This window comes from Giraffa tippelskirchi, chromosome 5, assembly GCF_054371585.1.
Source record: "Giraffa tippelskirchi isolate mGirTip1 chromosome 5, T2T-mGirTip1v1.2.pri, whole genome shotgun sequence".
Taxonomy (NCBI): domain Eukaryota; kingdom Metazoa; phylum Chordata; class Mammalia; order Artiodactyla; family Giraffidae; genus Giraffa; species Giraffa tippelskirchi.
The window spans coordinates 150,573,468-150,594,407 of record NC_137279.1 but is presented as its reverse complement, the minus strand read 5'-3'; the positions used below and the strand labels follow the sequence as shown (position 1 = coordinate 150,594,407).

The following is a 20,940-nucleotide window of genomic DNA, read 5'->3' as shown; positions in this document are numbered from 1 at the left end:
TAGCCCTTTGGTCTTCAGCATTTTATATCATCTCTATAGAACTCACACTCAGTATATGTAAAATGAACTGTGGTTTATACTACAGCTGAGGTCCCCTAACTCAAAAATTCAACTGTTCATTAATTTTATCAATTTCCATGGAAAACAGCTATGAATAAACTCACAATGTAACTACCTAACATTTAGTACATGGTGCTATTTAACAAAGCACATAGCTAGTTCTTTTCCTCTACTGAATTTTGAACAAATTATTTCAGATGTCAGAGTCTGCAAAAAATGAAGCCAGCTCATCTCAGATCTCTGATCTATTAGAATGCCAGGCTGGATAGAGAACTATCCCATAGCATGAAACAAGTTTGGAGATTTTGCCTTCATCTGTGACAGAGGGGGGCAAAAGTTTTTTCTCTCCAAACTGAGAAAAGAAATATACTTAAATAGATACTAAAATATTCTATAGATAGAGAGATACACATATAGATATCCTACAGAAGGAAATGCGAATTAAGGTGATACCTAGTTGCAGGTTTAGAATATGCTCCTGGCTGTGAAATTCTAGAATGGTTTCATGTGGGGAAATGAGAATTTAGTAAGTGTTTCTAGTCCCTGAGAAGTATACAGCAACACAAAGTGCACAGAGAAATAAATTCTTAACACAAGAAGTAAAAAAGAATTGAAAGTGGAATCAAAGTCAGAAGAGCTGCCCCTGGGTTGTCTATTCTCTCCACAGAGGAGTCTCAAGGATGTAACGTTTTATTTTTGCTGTAGAACTCATTTGTGTCTAGTACAATAAAATCAAAGTCCATTTTCAGTAAAAGAAAAATGTACATAGACCTTCATCAAATAAATTGCTGTATTTACAGTTTCATTCATGCTAGTTAAAAAGCACAAGTGGCCAATTATATTTTCTGAAGGAAATAAAAATGACTAATTCTAAACTGGAATCATTCCAACATCAGATGTTAAGAGAGAAAATTATGTTTTTATATCTTAATGATACTGTAGCTCTTAGTTTAAAGAACACTGGGATAAAAATGAACTTATAACATTGAGTAATCTGTCACTTCAAGATCATTAGAATATATCCTCACTGGAGCAAATTTATTTATAAATCTTAATGAACGCATACAACCTGGAAAATCAAGGTAAAAGAAAAGAATAAAATTAATGAATGAGCTCCTCTTTAATGTGAGGGCAGTTTGGGGTTTGAGCTAAATCAGTAGCAAGTAGCAAAAGATATATAAAATGGCAAGAGATGTACCTTTCCCAAACCTCCCCCAAACCCAGAATTTATTAAATAAGAGCTATCTCTTTCTTTTTCTGTAACTCTTTTTACCCACAACTCTCTTATTCTGCTGTTGTATTATGAGCATGTTATTTGAGTTACATGAAAATGTATGCATTAAGAAATGATGTTAATTAAAACATATTCACATGATTATTCTGTCATTTACTATTCATTTTCCTAGAATAGATACTATAATTCATGAGAATATTCAAATAACTGGCTAAAGTTTAGTAAGTCATTTTGCTTTTAGACAGTGTAGCATGAGGAAAGAGCACTCTGCTAGGGGAACTGACCCCTTACAGCTTTATCTTCTGTGAAGTCGAATTATAAAAGAGTGAGAGAGATAAAGGGAAAGCACATGGACCATAAAAAATGTTATTCAATTGAACCATGTGAACTTGCCAATATTTGACCATTTTTGAAGTGACAGTTTTGTTCATTTAACATCAAGTTTCTTTTTCATAATATTCTTTCCAATTAAAAAAGTCAACCTAATTATACATTTTACAATTTAAAATATATTTAAATATAGAAAATCCATTAATTACAGTTACTCTGTTCTAAAGATGAATAGACTGCAAAAAAAATGTATTGTACTTGATAACATGACTCACAGTTGTAGGCCACTTGTAAGTACATTGTACCCTAGTCTATCACAGTAGTCAATTCCTATCCTCTTCATTCACCTGCCCTCTCACCTTCCCAAGACAAGAGCCTAACTTCATTAGGAGCAGGGAAATTAAATGATTTATAATTAGTTTATGATATCTAGTTCTACTTTTCCAAAATTTTAATAGCTTTGAAATTTATAATCCAAAGTATATTCCTGGTCTATGGCTGTCTCTCAGAGATACCAATATAGAGTAATCAAAGAGATGATAATTCAAACAAACCAGATATATCCCTTTTTTTCTAAACTTGAAACACCTTGTCCCTACAATTCATACAGACAAGTTGAAAAACCACTCTCAACAAATGTATCTGTCAAGTTTCACTAGCTATTGTTAAGCTGTTTGGGTCAGAGCATATGGTATCTTGATGAAGCAGGAGTTATTCCAGGTTTAACAGAGAGGAGAAAAGAGGATGAATACAAGGAAGAATAAAAGTGAGTGTTAGTCTCTCAGCCATGTCCAGCTCTTTGAGACCCTGTGGACTGTAGCCCGCTGGGCTCCTCTGTCTATGGAATTCTCCAGGCAAGAATACTGGAGTGGGTTGCCATTTCCTTCTCCAGGGGAAGAATACCCATGGGCTAGACTGGTGTCTGTCTTCAGGAGCAGAGGTGAAAGCCTTATGCCAGAACGGGTGAGTGTGGAGTACAGTGAGAGAGGAGAGAGATCCCAAGCATGAAGAAAGAAAACCCTCCGATTTTATAGTTTCTCACTGAGTTGGAGAATTCAAACATGGACATGGCTTGGAGTGAGAATGGGGGTTAGGATAGGATGATGAGTTACAGCTTTCAAGGTTCAAAATGGAAAAAGAAAGTTTAGATTTCCCATAAATCTAAATGAAATTAATGTCCATGAATGCCTTGGTCAGTTGTATACAGATATACAGTGCTATATCTATATACAGTCACTGAGTCAAACCTTCCTTGTCTGAGGGAAAGTTTTATGCCTCTTTTAATGACCAGTAGGTGTAGTTAGCTGCTAACAGTATTATCTTACTCAGAGTTTACTTACTCAACAACCTCAAACAAAGTTCTTTTGAGAAGCCATATTATTGTCACGAATTCCATGCACTAAATCTCATGCCTTTTACTCATAAGAGAGACTTACTTGGAGTCTTTGGTCTAGTTTTCCAGACCATCGAGGGGAAAGCCTCTGGATCCAGGCACATTGTAGGAAGCAAGAAGTCATAACCAACAGCTTTGCTGTCTAGGAAGAAAGAGAAACATCTTTTAAAAGAAAGAAACAAAATTCAAAAAGCGCTATTCAATTTAGAATACTGTTTCTCAGTGGAATCTTTTAAAATATTTTTTTTAAAAGAGTTCGTTACTCAAATACATTTCAGAGCCACTTCAGAGTCTATCCTTTGTTTCAGAATTTCACAATGTTCTAAGCATATTAAGAACCTGAAAAATCTTACATTTCCCAACATACTTAACCATACAGCCATCTTGACCAGCAACATCAATTAGCTATTTCCACAGAATACACTTAGGGAAATGTCTTTCATAGAAGCAACTAATTGGCTTTATTCCAAAGTGTTCACATTCATAATTATTATCATGAGTCACTAAGAATGGGTTAGAGTATATTTATTTCTCTGAATTCTTTACAATTTCTTCCCCAAAAAGGCCACAAAAAGTAAAGAGGAGACATTTTTGTTATGGTTAAAACGAAGTCAGTCAGTCAGTTCAGTCGCTCAGTCATGTCCGACTCTTTGCGACCCCATGGACTGCAGCACCCCAGGCCTCACTGTCCATCACCAACTCCCAGAGTTTGCTCAAACTCATATCCATTGAATCGGTGATGTTATCCAACTATCTCATCCTCTGTCGTCCCCTTCTCCTCTCGCCTTCAATCTTTCCCAGCATCAGGGTCTTTTCAAATGAATCAGTTCTTTGTATCAGGTGGCCAAAGGATTGGAGTTTCAGCTTCAGCATCAGTCCTTCCAATGAATATTCAGGACTGATGCCCTTTAGGATGGACTGGTTGGATCTTCTTGCAGTCCAAGGGACTCTCAAGAGTCTTCTCCAACACCACAGTTCAAAAGCATAAATTTTTCGGCGCTCAGCTTTCTTTATAGTCCAATTCTCACATCCATACATTTCTACTGGAAAAACCACAGCTCTGACTAGATGGACCTTTATTGGCAAAGTAATGTCTCTGCTTTTTAATATGCCGTCCAGGTTGGTCATAGCTTTTCTTGCAAGGAGTAAGCGTCTTTTAATTTCATGGCTGCAGTCACCATCTGCATGAAGTATAGGACCCTTAAAGAAATAAAGTATTTGGAAATTTCACTAAGGCATTTCCAAACAAAGCTAAATCCGTTAACATTTTCTATAGTTGATCTCTTTTGGTGGTTGAAAATCAAAACATCAGAGAGGATTGGGGAAAGGTGGGCAGGGGGGTAGGTGGTGAGTGGGTTCAGTATTATGTAATGCTTAGTGTTCAGAGAATGATAAAATACATTTGAAAAACATTTTTTATAATACTTTTTGGTTAAAAGACAACCAAAAATAATTATTTAAATGTATATGGTTTTATATGCCAGAATTTCACTGCATATCTTTATCCATTTGCTTTGTTCATAATCTGTATAGATCAGCACAGATAACTAATTAGAGATTGGGTAAATACTTTTTGCAAATCAAAAAAATGATTTTATGTTCTAAGTAAAACACAAAAAACAATAAAGACAAATTAAGTTCATTAAGCTGGCTCTAACTTCCATAATTTGAATAAAGTGAAAATAGCATCAATTAGGTACCCATATTATGTCATTTATAGCACACAACCACCCTGCAAGGTAATTTTGTTGACAGAGGCTAAATCATTTAGAGCTTCTTCCATTATACCATGCTGATTCTACTGAAGCAAATTTTACTGATAGCAACCTGTTCATCACATTTGCTACTTACTGATTTGGAAAATATGCATTCAATGTTGATGATGTACAAAATATCATGCCAAGCAATGTAAACAATGTAAACAATGTAATAGGGATTTGTAACTAAGTTTCTGCCCAGGAAGTAGACATGTCCGAAATTACCTATTTTTATACTATAATAAAAGCCACTGAGACATCAAACTTTCTCACATTTAAAAAGTGCAGTGTAAAATTTTCATTAGAACTCTCTAAGAATTAAAGGTCTGTAGTTCAGATTTTTGATAGAAAGGAAAATCTTTCAAATGACTTGGCATACAGTCAATGTAGTATTGATTATACAGTATACTCAGCCATAAATATATCCTAATATTTAATGAGATGAAAATTCTACAATGGGAAATAAATTCAGGTAGCTAATGTGAAACGTAATTGTAACTACTTAAGATACCCACTATTTTGTCTCTTAATGTCTGGCTCTCAGGATTAGACAACATGAAGTCCATTAACTCTAGTGATTGCCGTATATTTTCATTTTCCTTCATCCTAAAGGTTATACACATTCCAAGTACACTATATTAATGTAAAGAATCCACCTGCAACGTGGGAGACCTGGGTTTGATCTCTGGGTTGGGAAGATCCCCTGGAGGAGGACATGGCAACCCACTCCAGTATTCTTGCTTGGAGAATCCCCCTGGACAGAGGTGCCTGGCGGGCTACAGTCCCTGGGGTCACAGAGAGTCAGACACGACTGAGTGACTGAGCACAGCAGCAGTGTAGATCTAATACGTAAGATATATGTGCACTGGCCTTTTAAATGTTTGTCCCTTGAAGGGGAGTTTAAATCAATTTGAAATCATAACAAATCTCTAATCCCATTTTCTCCTTTGGATTCTAAGAAGAGTCATGCTGTCCTCCTTATTGGCTAATCCCACCAGTTTTGTGGCCAAACCTTCTCAGAAACTAGTTTTTAAATATAAAGCTTTGAATAATAAGAATACAGTGAAATTCATGGAGAATTACAGCACCCTCTGGAAAATTTCTATGGCATAAACATCCATAATTTAGCCACTTAGCAAAACATTTACCAGAAGGAAATCAAAGATAAATTCAGAAAGGAACAAGAGGATGAAATCCAGAAACTGAGTATGTTTTACAGTAAATTGATAAGCTGTAATTGCCGAGCTCTACTTTTTGTTAGAATTGCAAATATTATGTTCATTAACCTTCCATCTTTTCATGTCTAAATCATGCAAAGGAGCAATTTAAAAACATTTTGTGGCACAGATGTTAACTGGAATTAAAATAAGGAAGGATACCTTCTGGAAATAGTATTACTATAGTAAAATGACCCCTTATACTTCAAATCAGCTAAAGTCTGAAATCAATGAATTATGTATTCTTGAAGCATAAAATTTTCAGAGTATCTTTTCTTTTGTAGACTGTTTTCTTTTTAACTTCATTTTTACTTAATAAACCATTCAGTTAAGCTGCAATTTCCTCAAAATTGGACATATTTTATTATAATCCATGATAGTCTGTGTTTATATAAAATGTATATGTAGCCAAATTTGACAACATATTTTAAAGCTTCATTAATTTAGTAACAGGATTTGTTCTTCAAATTGTCTTTTGTATATATATATTATATATATTCAAAATATCAAATGCATAAATGTAGATTATATGCATTTACATTTCAAAGCATTATCAGATCTATACTCTGCAATTAAATGGAATAGAATCCTCCTTTATTTCCTCGGATCTTCTTCTAATTACACACATGAAACAGCCACAAAACTTTTCTAAATGAAATATTGTGATTTTTCTAAACTTCATGTGGATTGGAAAAGTCCCACATACATGTAGTAACATAACTGTCTGATTGCCTGTCTGAACCATCCAAGATATAAGCCAGATAGCCATAATCACTTTAACACATACAATATAAAATTTTTTTTGGCTCTTCTAACAATGGGAGAAGAAAGTTCTCTACAACTGAGATTGTATCTTTTCCTTCCATTCAAACCCCTCTATTCTTGCCTCTCCTGGCATCATGCCTACCATAATGTTCCATATCAAGAAACAGCTCAATTAATCTTAAAAAGTGAATTCACTGAATGAGTCTGTGACACTTAATGAACCTAAAAACATTTGTTTCAACCTCACAGCACCCATTGAAATGAATTGTGTCAAGATACAGAGTCATGACATAAATTCCCATCGAGACACTAGCTGTGTGAGCTTGGATATTTCATGTAATCTCATTGATCTTCACAATCTTCATCTAAAAATTGCTAAGAAAAAAAAACACAACAAAATAAAAATTAAAAATTGCTAAGATTAACTAAAATAGTTCCTTCCTCTGACATTTTGCCCTTCTGTTCTTGTTACTATTCTTGTTACTTAATGAAAATTGTATTTCTGAAATTCAAGAAAGTAATAGTGAAGCAATATTAATAGTAGTAGCTAACATTTATTGATTGTTTATAGTGTGCCGGGCCTTGTCCCTAAGCAGTTGACATATATCAACTCATTTAATCTTTAATAAACTCTCTAAAATAGTTTGCTTTCTGGTCTTTCAGAATCCTTTTGGTAATTTGAAGCCATTCCCAGGAAGTCTCTAGCTGTGGTCTTTTAAATAGGCCCCTTGAGATTCACCAAAGTTCTGGCTTAGAGCCAAAACATTTCTGGGGACTAGAATTACAGGTAGAGTCCTACTGTTTGTTTGACTCAATGATCTAATTTATCAACTTGCTTATTTTCTTCTGGGAAATCAGTTCTTTGTGTTTCCAACTATACAACTATCATTTATATAGTTACAAAGCATGTACTTTGTAACTACAAACCATGTACTTTGTACTTACAAAGCATGAAAACTAAAAGCTGATGCTTTAAAGCAGTATTAAAAGCTAAATTTATACAAGGGATTTCTCTAGCCTTGAATCAGAACCTGGATGGTGGGTCTGAACATCTTGAAGCCTGATTTATTGGGAACGGACCCAGATTCCATACCAGAGTTCATCTAGCTACGTTTTTTTCCCTGCTGTTTCCTCTGTGAGGCAGAAAACTGAAGCCACTAGAAAATACTGATCACCTTGGATCTCCTGCTGCCATTATGAGCCCTCTACCTTGATCCCCATCAGGACAACCCTTTCCAGTTCTCCTCCTGCCAGTTTTTCTGTTCCCTCCACTCAATGCACCTGTATCTTCTTCCTTTAGTTCAGCCACCAGGCCCGAGTCAGCTTTCTGTCATCCTCTGGCAGAAAAGACTGGGCCCTCTTTCACTTTTTCCTCCCTCACTTAGACAGATTTACCTAGATGCCCAGGTCCATGGGGTCACAAAGAGTCGAACATGACTTAGCAACAGAGCAAGAACAACAAACTCAACAGCAAACACCGTCCTTCAGTTCTGCTCCTCGAATCCAAAGCTACGGCCAATACTGCTCCCCTCCCTAGATTTTCCTTCTTTCACAATGCTCCCTTTTAAACTTATTTTCTGACAAGTCTCTCAGCATTCCATGTGGTGAATACCAGTCTAATGCCTGTTGCTAAAGGGCCACTCTGGCCTCCTTCCTGAACTCCAGTCCTTTATTACTAAATGTATGATCAATGTTTCCTTGCATGTGTCGCCAGTACCACAAACTCCGTTGTTTTCCTGACTAAGCCTGCTGCTTCTCCAAGATTTCCATTTTCTGTTAACAGCATAATTTGATTTTTCATATATTTCTTATGCCCTTATCCAATCAGATGCCTAAAAGTTTTCTCCTTTTTAACATTCCCTTTCAGGTCTCACCACCCTAGCAGACGGTCTCACTTAGTCTTTCTACTTTTGAGATGGTTCACATGTAACTACAACAACAACAATTAAGCTAGAGTTAAAAATTAAAACTATAAGAATGAGAGATTCAGCATTTCCTTGGATTCTAATTTAGGACTAAGTGTTATTCTTACAAGTACTCAAGTTAAATTAAACCTGTTAGGAATCTGAATGAGAATTATAGCTTTGAAACCATGATGTACTAGGCATCACCACAGTTTCCCTTGACTTCAACATTCCTTCCTTGCCAAAGCCACTTCTCTTATTTGAGATTCTGCATAAATTGAAAATAAAGAAGTGGAAAATTGGTGTAAAAAAAATTGCAGTAGGAGATAATATAGCAACTATTTTAAGGATAAAATGTTGATTAATTTATCATGATCAATGAAATAGCAGTTCAAATCACTGGGAGCAATTATAGTGTTACTATTTCAGTAAAGTATTGCAAGAAATAATAAGAAGGAATATTATGGTATCAGATGATTCAGCCCTAGCTTAGCTGTGTGACCTCAGGTATAACTCTTTCATTTATAAAAATAACAAAACTAGCCTAGATCACCCAGAAATTAATTCATTTCTGAGTGGGATTGAGAACCACTGATAGAAATAATGAATATATTTGCCTTTAACAATGAGGGGAATAGAAATTATCTTTTTAATATTAAAATGTTTAAATTAAGAACTTTTCAGTGAGTCAGAATAAGATTCAACTATACCATATATTTTGTTTTGCACAAGTGAAACATTTGACAGAGTTGGTGGGTTTATCAGTTCAGTTCAGTGAATATCTTTCATGGAAGCAACTAATTGGCTTTATTCCAAAGTGTTCACATTCATAATTATTATCATGAGTCACTAAGAATGGGTTTGAGTATGTTTATTTCTCTGAATTCTTTACAATTTCTTCCCAGAAAAGGCCACAAAAAGTGAAGAGGAGACATTTTTGTTATGGTTAAAATGAAGTGAGTCAGTCAGTTCAGTCACTCAGTCGTGTCCGAATCTTTGCAACCCCATGGACTGCAGCACCCTAGGCCTCCCTGTCCATCATCAACTCCCAGAGTTTACTCAAACTCATATCCATTGAATCGGTGATGCCATCCAACCATCTCATCCTCTGTCATCCCCTTCTCCTCTTGCCTTCCATCTTTCCCAGCATCAGGGTCTTTTCAAATGAATCATTTCTTTGCATCAGGTGGCCAAAGGATTGAAGTTTCACCTTCAGCATCAGTCCTTCCAATGAATATTCAGGACTGATTTCCTTTAGGAAGGACTGGTTGGATCTCCTTGCAGTCCAAGGGACTCTCAAGAGTCTTCTCCAATACCACAGTTCAAAGGCATCAATTCTTCAGCACTCAGCTTTCTTTATATCAGTGATTATATGACAAAAAGGCAATGGTCCTGTGAATACTTCCAAACCACGTCAACAGAGTTGCTGCAAAAACAAAATTAATCAGAACAAGAACAAAATAACTATCATATTTCAAGTGTACTTACCAGTGTTTCTCTGTGATTTACATAGTGGCTATCATTATCCTAGGACAATCCTAAGTAGGATATACTAGATACTTGATAAGTATTTGTTGAATTAATAAATTGAGTTGACGCTGGGTGAAATTAATTAGTTGTTTCCATAGTTGCAATTCTGGTGTGAATTTTAAAAACATATGACTTTTGGTTGCTCATACTCTCTTGAGTCTTATCATCAGAGACAACAACAATGTGGTAAACAAGTATCTTGCATTGATGACACTGTTTTATTTGTGTGTTTACAGGCCAATGGACATAGTTTTGTACATATGGAACACGAAAAAGCTGTATTACTACTGAAGAGTTTCCAGAACACAGTAGACCTAGTTATTCAACGTGAGCTTACTGTCTAAATATTTTTTATAAATAGTGAAGATACGTCTAGCCAGACCTAATGTTCAAATAAATTTATACATAGAAACAAATTTTGCCAATTGCTGGACCAATGGCAAACATTAGTGCCAAATGTATAATACTATAATGTTAGCACTGATCATCCTTAAAAATGTTAACTATATAAATATGACGTTCATGTGGTTATGTATTAGTTTTAATTGTCAGCCTCTGGCTGTGCATTGGTGCAGTTTTGGTTTTGATTTTGTTTTTTGTTTTTTTTTAAATTGAATAAGTTTCTTCTCAAAGTGGATTTCATATAATTTCGGAGCACGGAAGCACACACAAGCTCTTTATGAATTCTGCTCTCCATCAGAAACACTGCCTCAAAGTTGTATATGCCTTTATATAGAAAATACAAATATAAAGAATTGTAATTCCCATAAAATATTTCTAGCACAAAATATATGTTGGCATATAAACAACAAGAATATAGAGAAAAAAACAATATTTTCATAAATTAAACATCTCGGATTGAGAAAGAAAATATATCTTAAAATAAGACTTTACTATATTGAATCTTTTTCAATAAAAATTACAAGATAATGCCTTATGAAAGTAACTGTACATATGGTATAAAGTGTTTATATTTGGTTCCATATTCATTTACTAAATTCTCATAACACAGAGTGAAATATTTCATCAGTTAGCCATTTACCTCTGGGACCTGAATAAAAGATAGAACAACCTAATTTGTTCAATGCCTTTAGCTAATTACAATACAGACAGAGTTAAGAAACAGACTAAAGGTCATTTTAGATAAATCTTTTTCACCACAAATGTAAGCAGTGAATGATGGGTGGCAGCAAGGTATTGCTTTATTTCTTTCAAGTTTATGTTGATTATAAACTGTAGCCCTGTGATTTCTTTACTTGTAAATGTGGAATTTATTTGTGTGTTGCTTTATCCAATTTGCTACTTTTGAATCATTTTAAATGAGTTTGGGGTATTGATAAAATTTATCATTAAGAAAGACTATTGTTAGAAAGTTATGGGGGTGATAATATAAACTTTGGTATTTAAATATGAAACTTCAAATATAATTTCTCAGAGCCATGGTCTATCTGTATTACTAATTTCCATGCCCACCTTGGAGGGCAAAGTAGAGAAAATATCTTTTTCCCCCCAAAAGTTGCAAAGTACATATAATCTTAAACTCTGTCTCACTGAAGACAAAGATGAGCATCATTAATATAGAATTAGTTATTTTTACATTTGAACTGTTTTCCTTTACAAATGATCAAAATTCATTTTATAACCCTTTAAAAATGTTTCTTTTATATATTAGTCATTCATTTGATTAAACTGTTAATTTCAAATTCCAGAATAATTTCCCAGAGTTGGTTATATGCATTCTCTCTCATATTTTGACATAGCTCTCTTTTTTAAAATATATATAATGAATTTACTTTACATGCATGTGTTCCAAGTATTTTGTTAAGATTTTCACAACAGTATCACATATTGATGTCACCAAAGCTCTGAGAGTAATATTTGTAAGTTAACTGTTTTATGGGGACATTGAAAATATTGTATTTTTGTAGGGTCTATTAAAATGAGTGTCACTTATTAGAAGTACAGTGGTATTTTTTTGGCAATAGAATTTGTCACTTGAAGGCAAATGATACTTCACTTTATAGATGATGCACTAATTTTGATGTTGCTTTATGTCAGGGTGACATTATACTATGATTTTATAGGCTTTGATATTTAGCAAATGATTAAGTGATTGGCCTATTTAATATGCTTCCCAGAAGTAACTTTTAAATGCATTTTAATATATTGACAATTTCTGATGAGAAATGTCTTTCGAAGCCTAATTTTTTCTTTGCCAAAAACTCACACCAAACCACCATACCAGCTACTATATTAGGATGATCATCAATAGTCAAGATAGAGGCCCTCACTGGCTTTCCAAGATCACTTAAAGGAGAAACAAACTCATGGGTGTAGTTTGGTAGCCATGAAGCAGCTCCAGTCATCCCATTCGTTTTGTTTAATCTTTCATGGGATAATTGGGAGAAGAGCCAGATAAAGGACTTCCCAAGTCTTTTTTTCTTATGTCAGGTTTCCACATCAAACACAGGGTCTCAGGAGATGTTTCTGAGGCCAAGCAGAGAGAACCATGATCTAGTAAACCCTCTGCCACTCCTGATGTGACAACATTGTCTTGGGCCATGCTTTACTCCTTCCTGTTCTCAGGAAATGAGAACAAGAGAAAAGGGACCCCTGACCAACTGGAAAGGAAAGCTGATGTGCAAAGCATTGTCAATTGTACTGCCATGCTGCATACTGAAAAAAGGCAGGTAATAATGAAAAGAGGTATTTTTTTTTTAGGTTGACTGAAAAAAATCATTGATCACTTAAGGGGGAAAAGAGTCTTATTGATTCCATGGGTGACCAAAACCAATAATACACAAATTTGTGGTACTGATTTTTTTGGAAGGACTAGTTTTGCTGTTTGAATTAGCATCTGGTTTATGTTAAAAAAAAAAATGAACAAGTAAAAGTTAAGGGTGTGCCTTTAAAAAAGAAAAATCAACAGCTACACAAAAAGGAGTGGAATTCATGATGACTCCAATAGACTCACCTTGGTCTCTGATTGTTATTAGGATCTTTCTGCTGAGAAAGCTGTCTTATACCTGACATGAGTAAGACATAATGGGAGGGAATGGGAAAAGTATTAGGTGAAAAGAATAAGCGCTGAAAATTACTAGTAGAATTGTTGCAGATTTTGCAAGCCGAATAGATATTAGTGGACATTTTTTTTTTACTATTTACATGGCTTATCATACATTGTCACCAAAGCTCTCTTATGATAATTCTAGCTTACCAGACAACACAAGCTACCTACAAACATAACAATTTCAAAATATAAGGATCTTTTTGACAAGAAATATTGAAAGTCAGTATAACATACAAATATTTATATCATGATAATTTATTGCTCATTGAAATCTATCAAATATATGTGTCCTAATTAATAAGAACTGTAATTACATAGATGTCAAACAATCTGGGCCTTATGTTGGATTACCACTTTCAGGATGGAAAGCAGTTTTAAAGAGAGAGTGACAAATCAGGATTGATTAGTTCTTAACCTTAAAGATGATTCCACATGTATCACTAATATAATTACTTATTAGAAGCAAGACTGAGATATGTTTTACTAGGTGAGCTAAAGAGAGGGAGTATTCAAAGGAAGGAAAACTTTGAAAAAGTTAATTTTATATATTCATACATTACATGAATAGTATCTGAATTTGGCAAAATGACTGATGAAGGAAAACATTTTACTTTTAATCATAAAATCGATTTAATATCTCCACCACAATCTAAAACCTTGTAAAACAGTGTGTGTTTGCCAACTTGCCTTTCTATTGACTTTTAATGCTGTCCTCAGTAAATTTCTGCCCCTTGTTGGCACACAGATCAAGAGTCTATTCTTACAACTTCACACCTAGCAAAGGGCACCACAACATAACCAGATAAAAAACCATGTTGGCAGAGGACCACCACTCTAAGTCTTTGGTAAATTCAGTCAACATCTTTGGCTGATTCCTGATATGCTGACCAAATAACAGGTTTTTTTGAAACACTGGGTCAGTAAAAAGTTATGCAAATAATAAAATCTAATCAGTTAAGAAGATAGGTCCTTTATGTAGTATCAAGAAAAACAAGGTTGACTTTTCCTCTCACAGAAATGCTAAATCATTCTGAGGCTTAATAAAATGTTCAAACACTGGGTTGGTGATGTGCCCTCTCTTTTGGTTGTATTAGAGTTGCCTGATCATCTGGGAATTGGGAGGAAATCTTCAATCTGCATGAACTTTTTTCCCTAGTAATACACCTTCCATTAAGAAAAGCATCCTGGCTTGGTCCAGAGTATTGCCCCCATCACTCTCAGCACAGCCATCCCCCAAGTACACATTATAGCAAGAAAATAGAGTGTGGGCTGTGGAAAAATAAATGTGCAATAAAGCAAGCATGCAGGTCAATATTATAGGAGATCCCGGTCATCACCTCTCCTAGGCATCCTTTCAACCTCATTTGATCTAAACTCTTCAGAGAATGTTTTTTGAAACACTCTACCATACAAAACTAAGGCAGATATAATCAAGTTTTCTAGTTATATTATGAACCTTCTAGGGTTGTTTTTGGTTCTAGAATGAAAAACTGACCTCTCTTCCTCACTACTGTTGCTGCTATAGATCCATACCTCCAACTCCCCATGACGTTCCAAAGGCAGATGACTGCTTCTGTCCTGCTGACACAAGGATAAGAGGTCCCCTTAGAGTTCTGTTTGGAGACCCCTGATTACCAACTGATGGTTCCAGCTTCCGGTTTGGGAGGAAATTTCTTGTGTGATCGAGGAACCTAGCGTAGTAGCATTAACCAAGGCTCAAAGGTGGAGCATGTATCATGTCTCTGACAGCATCAAACAAAGCTCGTGTGCAAGAGTTAAGCTGGCAGTGCTTCAACAGAACTGTTTCCACTTTTGTTTTTGAAACGCTGGATTTTACTACATTGAGGACACTCTCTGAGGCTCCCAGCTGATTGTCATGGGGACAGGTTCCAATCGTCCTCACCTTTGACACTGTCTGCAAGAGAATGATTGGGAAATACTATCCTATGATAGTATAAACTCCATGATTTTAACTTTGGAGAATTCAAAGATTTCTGATAAATTGAGGGGGAAAGTCCGCTCTAAGTTTTGAATAAAGAGGGTAAGTGAAAACCTAGGAATTTTGTTAATGCCTCGGGCTTTTACCTATGTGATTATCATAATCTTCTCTGAGAGCAGTTCTATAGGAAGTAAAGAGAGAAAAACAGAGAAGGAAAATAATTCACCCGCCCTATCTTTAGAAGCATTATTTTATCTGGTAGCTTTTTCCCTGTTGGATTTTGATGTGTAACAGTGAGCTCTTGCTTTGCAACAACCCAACGGGCACTGAACAAGATAAGAAGTAGACCTGGATGTAAGGCAGGCACAGATGAGAAGGTTCTCTCTACAGCCACACCAACCTCCCCCAATTTTCCTGGGCTGCAAAACTCACTTTTCTTGGCCTAATTTTGTATTTTGTTAATAGCAGCACCTCAGAGTAGAAGATTGTGAAATTCAAGCAGTGTTTATGTAGAAAGCAATGAAATCCTGTGACTCTGAGGGTGAAAGTCTTATCCCTTTTTTTGTGGGTGGGGAAGCTTTTAAAAAATTTCATTCTTTAAGCTAGTGTAACTTTTAATGTGTGTTGGAAAGGATGTTGAGGAAAAAAGTTAAATGAATCATCCAATTTTTCTCTACTTTTGAAAAAGTATATTTTTTCTCAAATCTATCCCTGTTACACAATTGTATTATTTGTGTCAGTTTTTCTTTTTTCCCTTCTTTAAAATAACAGGATGAGTAAGCAGCCTAAAAATAGTCAAGTAACTCTATACCTAGAGTAAAAACATCTTAGTATAGAGACTTACTTTCACCATCAAACTCTGTAATTCCTCCATAGGAGAACTGTAGCTGAATCTCAGATGCCTAAGGTATGTCATTCATAAATTCAAAACATTTGGGGACAGTTTATTGAAGAATATAACAGAAACATGAAATGTGATGTTAACAAATATTTGTTGAGCATCAGCTATATACCAGGCACTACAAGGGCTGTAACATGGTGTCCTCTACACAGAATCTCACAATCAAGTGAAAAGATGGGAGAACTTCCAGATCAAAGAGAGTACAAGGCCATATGGTGAGTCCCTGTGTCCCTGCCCTCAGCCCATGCATTACAAAAGGAAGCAGCATCCTTATCTAGTCAAATCTCTTTGAGGTTTGAACATGTTACATTTGAAGCTATAGATAGGTCTTCCTACTGGGTTCTATGGTCTTTGGGAGGCTGTATGAGTATTTCCCAAGATTTAGGACAATATTTGAGAGGCTAGAAGTGGCAAGAGTGGATGCCTTACTGGACAAGATAAATAGCAACTGTAATCCTTTGAATCTATGAAAGAAAATTTTACCAATTTGCTCCAAAGGAGAGAGAGACTACTAGAAAAAATGATATCCTTCAACCTGGCTCTGCACTGTGCCTGTATGTCCCTGACATGATGGAAGAAAGAGATAGAAGCTGTATTTTTAAAGGCTTGATGTGTTTGATTGAAGAGATTCTTCTATGCTTAATGTCCCCAAAGGATCCCTACTATGACCACTGCTTCTTACAGACCATCAGAAACCATGTGAGTCCAGAGGATCAATATTAGAATCACTCATGACCCACGGAGAAATGCAATGAGTTGAATATTCATTCAGCTGGCTGCATGTCATGTTTATTTACCTCACTTACTTTAGTGAGGTGAAAAGTATTTTACTGAGTGCTGTTCAGACTAGCCCATGAAAATACTGTTTGCATTAAGTAGGATCAGACATTCACATATAGTGGATATCTGTTTATTCTTTCAAAAAAAGTTTGATTATTTGAATCTAGGAATTACTTGTTTTTCTTCATTCAATCGGTACATATGCAGTGTTTTATTTTTTTTAAAACAATTTTATTGAGGTAGAATTTGTCCCCAGTTTTTTTTTGTTTTTGGTTTTTTTGTTGTTATTGTCTTTTTTTTTTCTTTTTTTTGGCTGCACCATGTGGCATGTGGGATGTAAATTCCCAGACCAGAGATCAAACCTGCGCCCCCTGCAGTGGGAGCACAAAGTCTTAACCACTAGACCACCAGGGAAGCCCCCATACCCAGTGTTTTGGACACCTAAAATCTTTACCTTTCACTGAATAATTTCTGATCTCAGCCTTTGCCCACAGTGGTCCCTCTGTTGAAATGTCTTCCTCTCCCCATTCTCTTTCTAAAGTATCAAAATTATATGCAGCCTTCAGGATCCAGTTCAAAGATTATCACCATGAAATTTTCCCAAGTATTAATTGGAAGAAGTTTCTCTCCCTAATATTAATACCATCATATTGCTTTTTGTATGTTTTATAGTACTTATTACATTCTACCTTCAGTCACAGAGGTTTGATATACCTTTGTTCTTTCCTCTCTTATCACCTGGATGCTTCTTGGGAGGATCAGACAATACTTAAAAGAGGCATTCTAGACCGAAGAGCTTCAAGGAGGCACATCTGGTTTTGCTTTGTATGTATCCTTAGGGCCTGTAGAGTGTCAGAAGCATAGCAGGTGCTCAATAAATATTTGTTCAGTGATTAAGTGGATGATAGGCCTGGCACATAAACACATTTACTGGATTAAACAAGAAGTTGATGTTCAATTTGCATAACAACTTTAAACCATGAAACGGTCACTTTCTCAGTTCATTCTTTTCTTTCTTCAATTCTTCCTTTTAACCCAATCTTCCTCTCCTCCTCAGTATTTCTTCTAAGACCCTTTAGGTTCTTGTGCTGTGTTTTAACAGCTGTATTTGATTTCCCTTTTATATTTTCTAAGGACCTTGTGATGTGCTTAGTTGCTCAGTCATATCTGACTCTTTCTGATCCCATGGACTGTAGCCCGCCAGACTCCTCTGTCCATGGGGATTCTCCAGCAAGAATACTGGAGTGGGTTGCCATGGCCTCCTCCAGAGGATCTCCCCAACCCAGGGATCAAACTCCCACAGTGCAGGCAGATTCTTTGCCGTCTGAGCCACCAGGGAAGCCCATGAATACTGAAGTAGCTTATCCCTTCTCCAGGGGATCATCTTCCCGGAATCAAACCATTGCAGATGGATTCTTTCCCAGCTGAACTACCAGGGAAGCTAAGGACCTTAGACAACATCCAAAAAGTTTAAGAAACTACTTCTGTTCGTTTAATTGGAGTACATCATATCAATCCTTTTGATTCATTTGGGTCTTCTCTTCTTGGAAGAAGTCACGCAGATGGATGCCAGAAATCTCCCAGAGAAATGAATGCATAAGGTTGAGCTTATAGAGCCACGGACTTGGTCTTAGAGGATCTTAGAGATAATCAAGCCCTGTTTCCACATTGTACCAGATGCCCAAGACTTGGAGAGGTCAAGTGATTTTGTGAACCAAGGAGACAAAAGTGCATGCTTAGAACTGGCTTTAGGTCCCTATTTAGGGTTATTCCAGCTATACACTGTGACTTGGTAGATCACTGTATCAAGCTTTACAGTTTGGAGAGTGGGCTGTAGTAAAAGAAGTTGTGATAGGGATGGCTAGGGAAAGGTAGTTGAGAAGAGCAAATCCCTAACCCTATTTTAGCTCTAAAATTTAATGAAACCACTGCCTAATGCTGCCTGTTCTAGAATAAAGACAAATCTGTCCACAGCCTTTAGCTATAGTTCAGCATAACAATATTTTCACACTGTACTTTGGATCCTTTCATGGGGATATTCCATTATCTTCATCCTCAAAGTAAAATGTCATATACTCCAGAATTCTCAGGCTACTGCAAAAGCTTTAAAATTAACATAATTAACTGTGTACAAAGATCACAGAAAAGCTGATTACCTTAATAAAACCACATGCCCCCTCCCAAACTTTTATAGAGATCAGAATCTGGCCTGTTGATCTCAAAGCAGAAAGAAAAGTATTTCTATTGCCATTGCTATTAGTTTCATTAGGTACTTTGTTTGTAGGGGCAAAAAAAAAAAAAATTGAAACTCAACCCCTGGGGAAAAAAAAAATGTCTAAGTTAGGAGAACATTAGGTTGATAAGCTCCTAACCAGAGTTCCTTTATTACCTCATAGGATCTTGCTTTCCTTACAAATAAAGCATTTCTTTCTTAGCTTTCTCTCAACAGTATTTCCCATTTGGGTTTCATAGAAAATTGAATTACAAAATTCAATCAATCTCAAACATTAAATCCATTTCTCATTACTATTGTGTTTATCCTAATAATACTAATTATTCCATCTGCCTCTGCCTTTTTTTTTTTTTTGTCTCTGCCTTTTAATTTCTTTGTATGGGTAGAACTTGCTAACAGGCTGCGTAGGGCTTCTTTTAATGAAGTTTTGTATCTAGAAGCCATTAGTATATCCTGAAGGAAATTTCAAATCATTTTCTTTGATAGTAGGGTGCCTCAAACTGTCCAGCTTGGTCTTATAGCCCACTGTGTATGTATTTACATGAGGAAAAGAATGCCAGTTTCTGTTTGAACAAAAATGAAGTGAAAATGAAAAGGGTAGTATTAATCGAGAGAGCAACATTATTTTAGACTAGCAAGTGGATAAGAGTATTTCAGAAGAGTAGGAGTACCCTATTTTAAGTAAGAGTTTTTAGAAAAGTGAGGAAGAGTAATAAAGGGCTGGATGAAAGGGAGAAATTAATGTTATTAGGGGAGTAAGAAAGAGAAAGGGGAACGAATGGTGATGAAAGGCTGGTAGAGAGGAACGGAAGGAACTGGATGGCAGAGATCAGACTGATATTCAAACACACCCTCATCTTCTGGTGACCACGCCCCCTTCAGACATCCCTGGAATTCCCTTCCTCTCCCTCCCTCTCTCCTGGCAGAAAGTGATGAAAAATAAGGCATATATTAGAAATATGTTTCATTTCATCATTATTTATAACAAATTATTTTTGTAATGTGGTGGATAATTTTTTTAGTCATGTTAACTTCTCAGTAAGGGAAGGAAAAAAAATCACTAAAAGTTAGCTCATAAAAAAAGAAAAATTACCAGAGCCCTCTTCTGAAATAAAGGCCAATATCAATATAGCCCTAGGTGAAAGTTCAGCGAAGAAATGAGGAAAATTATTGTTCTATCACAGACAGAAGAGGACCTTGAGAGGATGGTTCATCTATCGACCTTCAAGGAATTTCATTCCTCCAAAGAGGAGGCTACCGCTTCCCTCAGTAGCCCACCCTGATATGGAAACAAATCATATGTTTCATCCCACTGAGACCCTCCCTTTAAATTACGGAGGGTAACAAACTAGGATTCACGTCTAACATACAGTATCCTCATACATGGTTGAACAGAGCCGCACTTCGTAGGAATACGTCTGCAGTTCTGAAGAGTTGCCACCAGATGGAGCCCTTATATCTATAGTACAATTTTATGTATCGCAATCAACAAGTCTGTAGCTTGGATGACCACACTCTGGACAGTCCGTTTTTATACCGGTCCTGCTGATATAACAATAAGTAAGTGTTAATAAACTATTGATAAAACTGTTAACACCCTTTTTAATACTCTTTTGAGAGAATTAGTTTGAAATAATGCTCTAAATTTAAACAATACAAGCAAAAAATTAAAATTTTTAAGCTTATTTTAATCAGTTTCTATATTTTTGACTACACCTCTCAGGTTTTACCAACCACCCAATCACAGAAAGAACGAGTCTCTCTCTCAACCTCAAGTGAGTGTGTGATTCAAAATTCTGATATTCCAGTTCAGTTTAATTATGACAT

At 35.8% G+C, this 20,940-nt stretch overlaps 1 protein-coding gene and 1 long non-coding RNA gene across 2 annotated transcripts in view; one reads left to right on the top strand and one right to left on the bottom strand.

The window, feature by feature from the left end:
* LRRC7 (leucine rich repeat containing 7) overlaps window positions 1–13,006 on the top strand; it is a 574,473-nt gene extending 561,467 nt beyond the window's left edge. The window contains exons 27-28 of the mRNA XM_081490660.1: window positions 10,427–10,517; window positions 12,642–13,006. Of these exons, the coding sequence (XP_081346786.1) occupies window positions 10,427–10,517; window positions 12,642–12,703 (153 nt within the window). The 3' untranslated portion in view covers window positions 12,704–13,006. The remainder of the gene's footprint in view (window positions 1–10,426; window positions 10,518–12,641) is intronic.
* Window positions 9,517–20,655, bottom strand: LOC145506334 (uncharacterized). Its single transcript, XR_014053767.1, has 4 exons — window positions 20,497–20,655; window positions 14,794–14,838; window positions 13,165–13,216; window positions 9,517–10,086 (listed from the first exon to the last, which is right to left on the bottom strand). It is a non-coding gene; the product is annotated as an uncharacterized LOC145506334 (long non-coding RNA).
* Window positions 20,656–20,940: the final 285 nt, after the last annotated feature.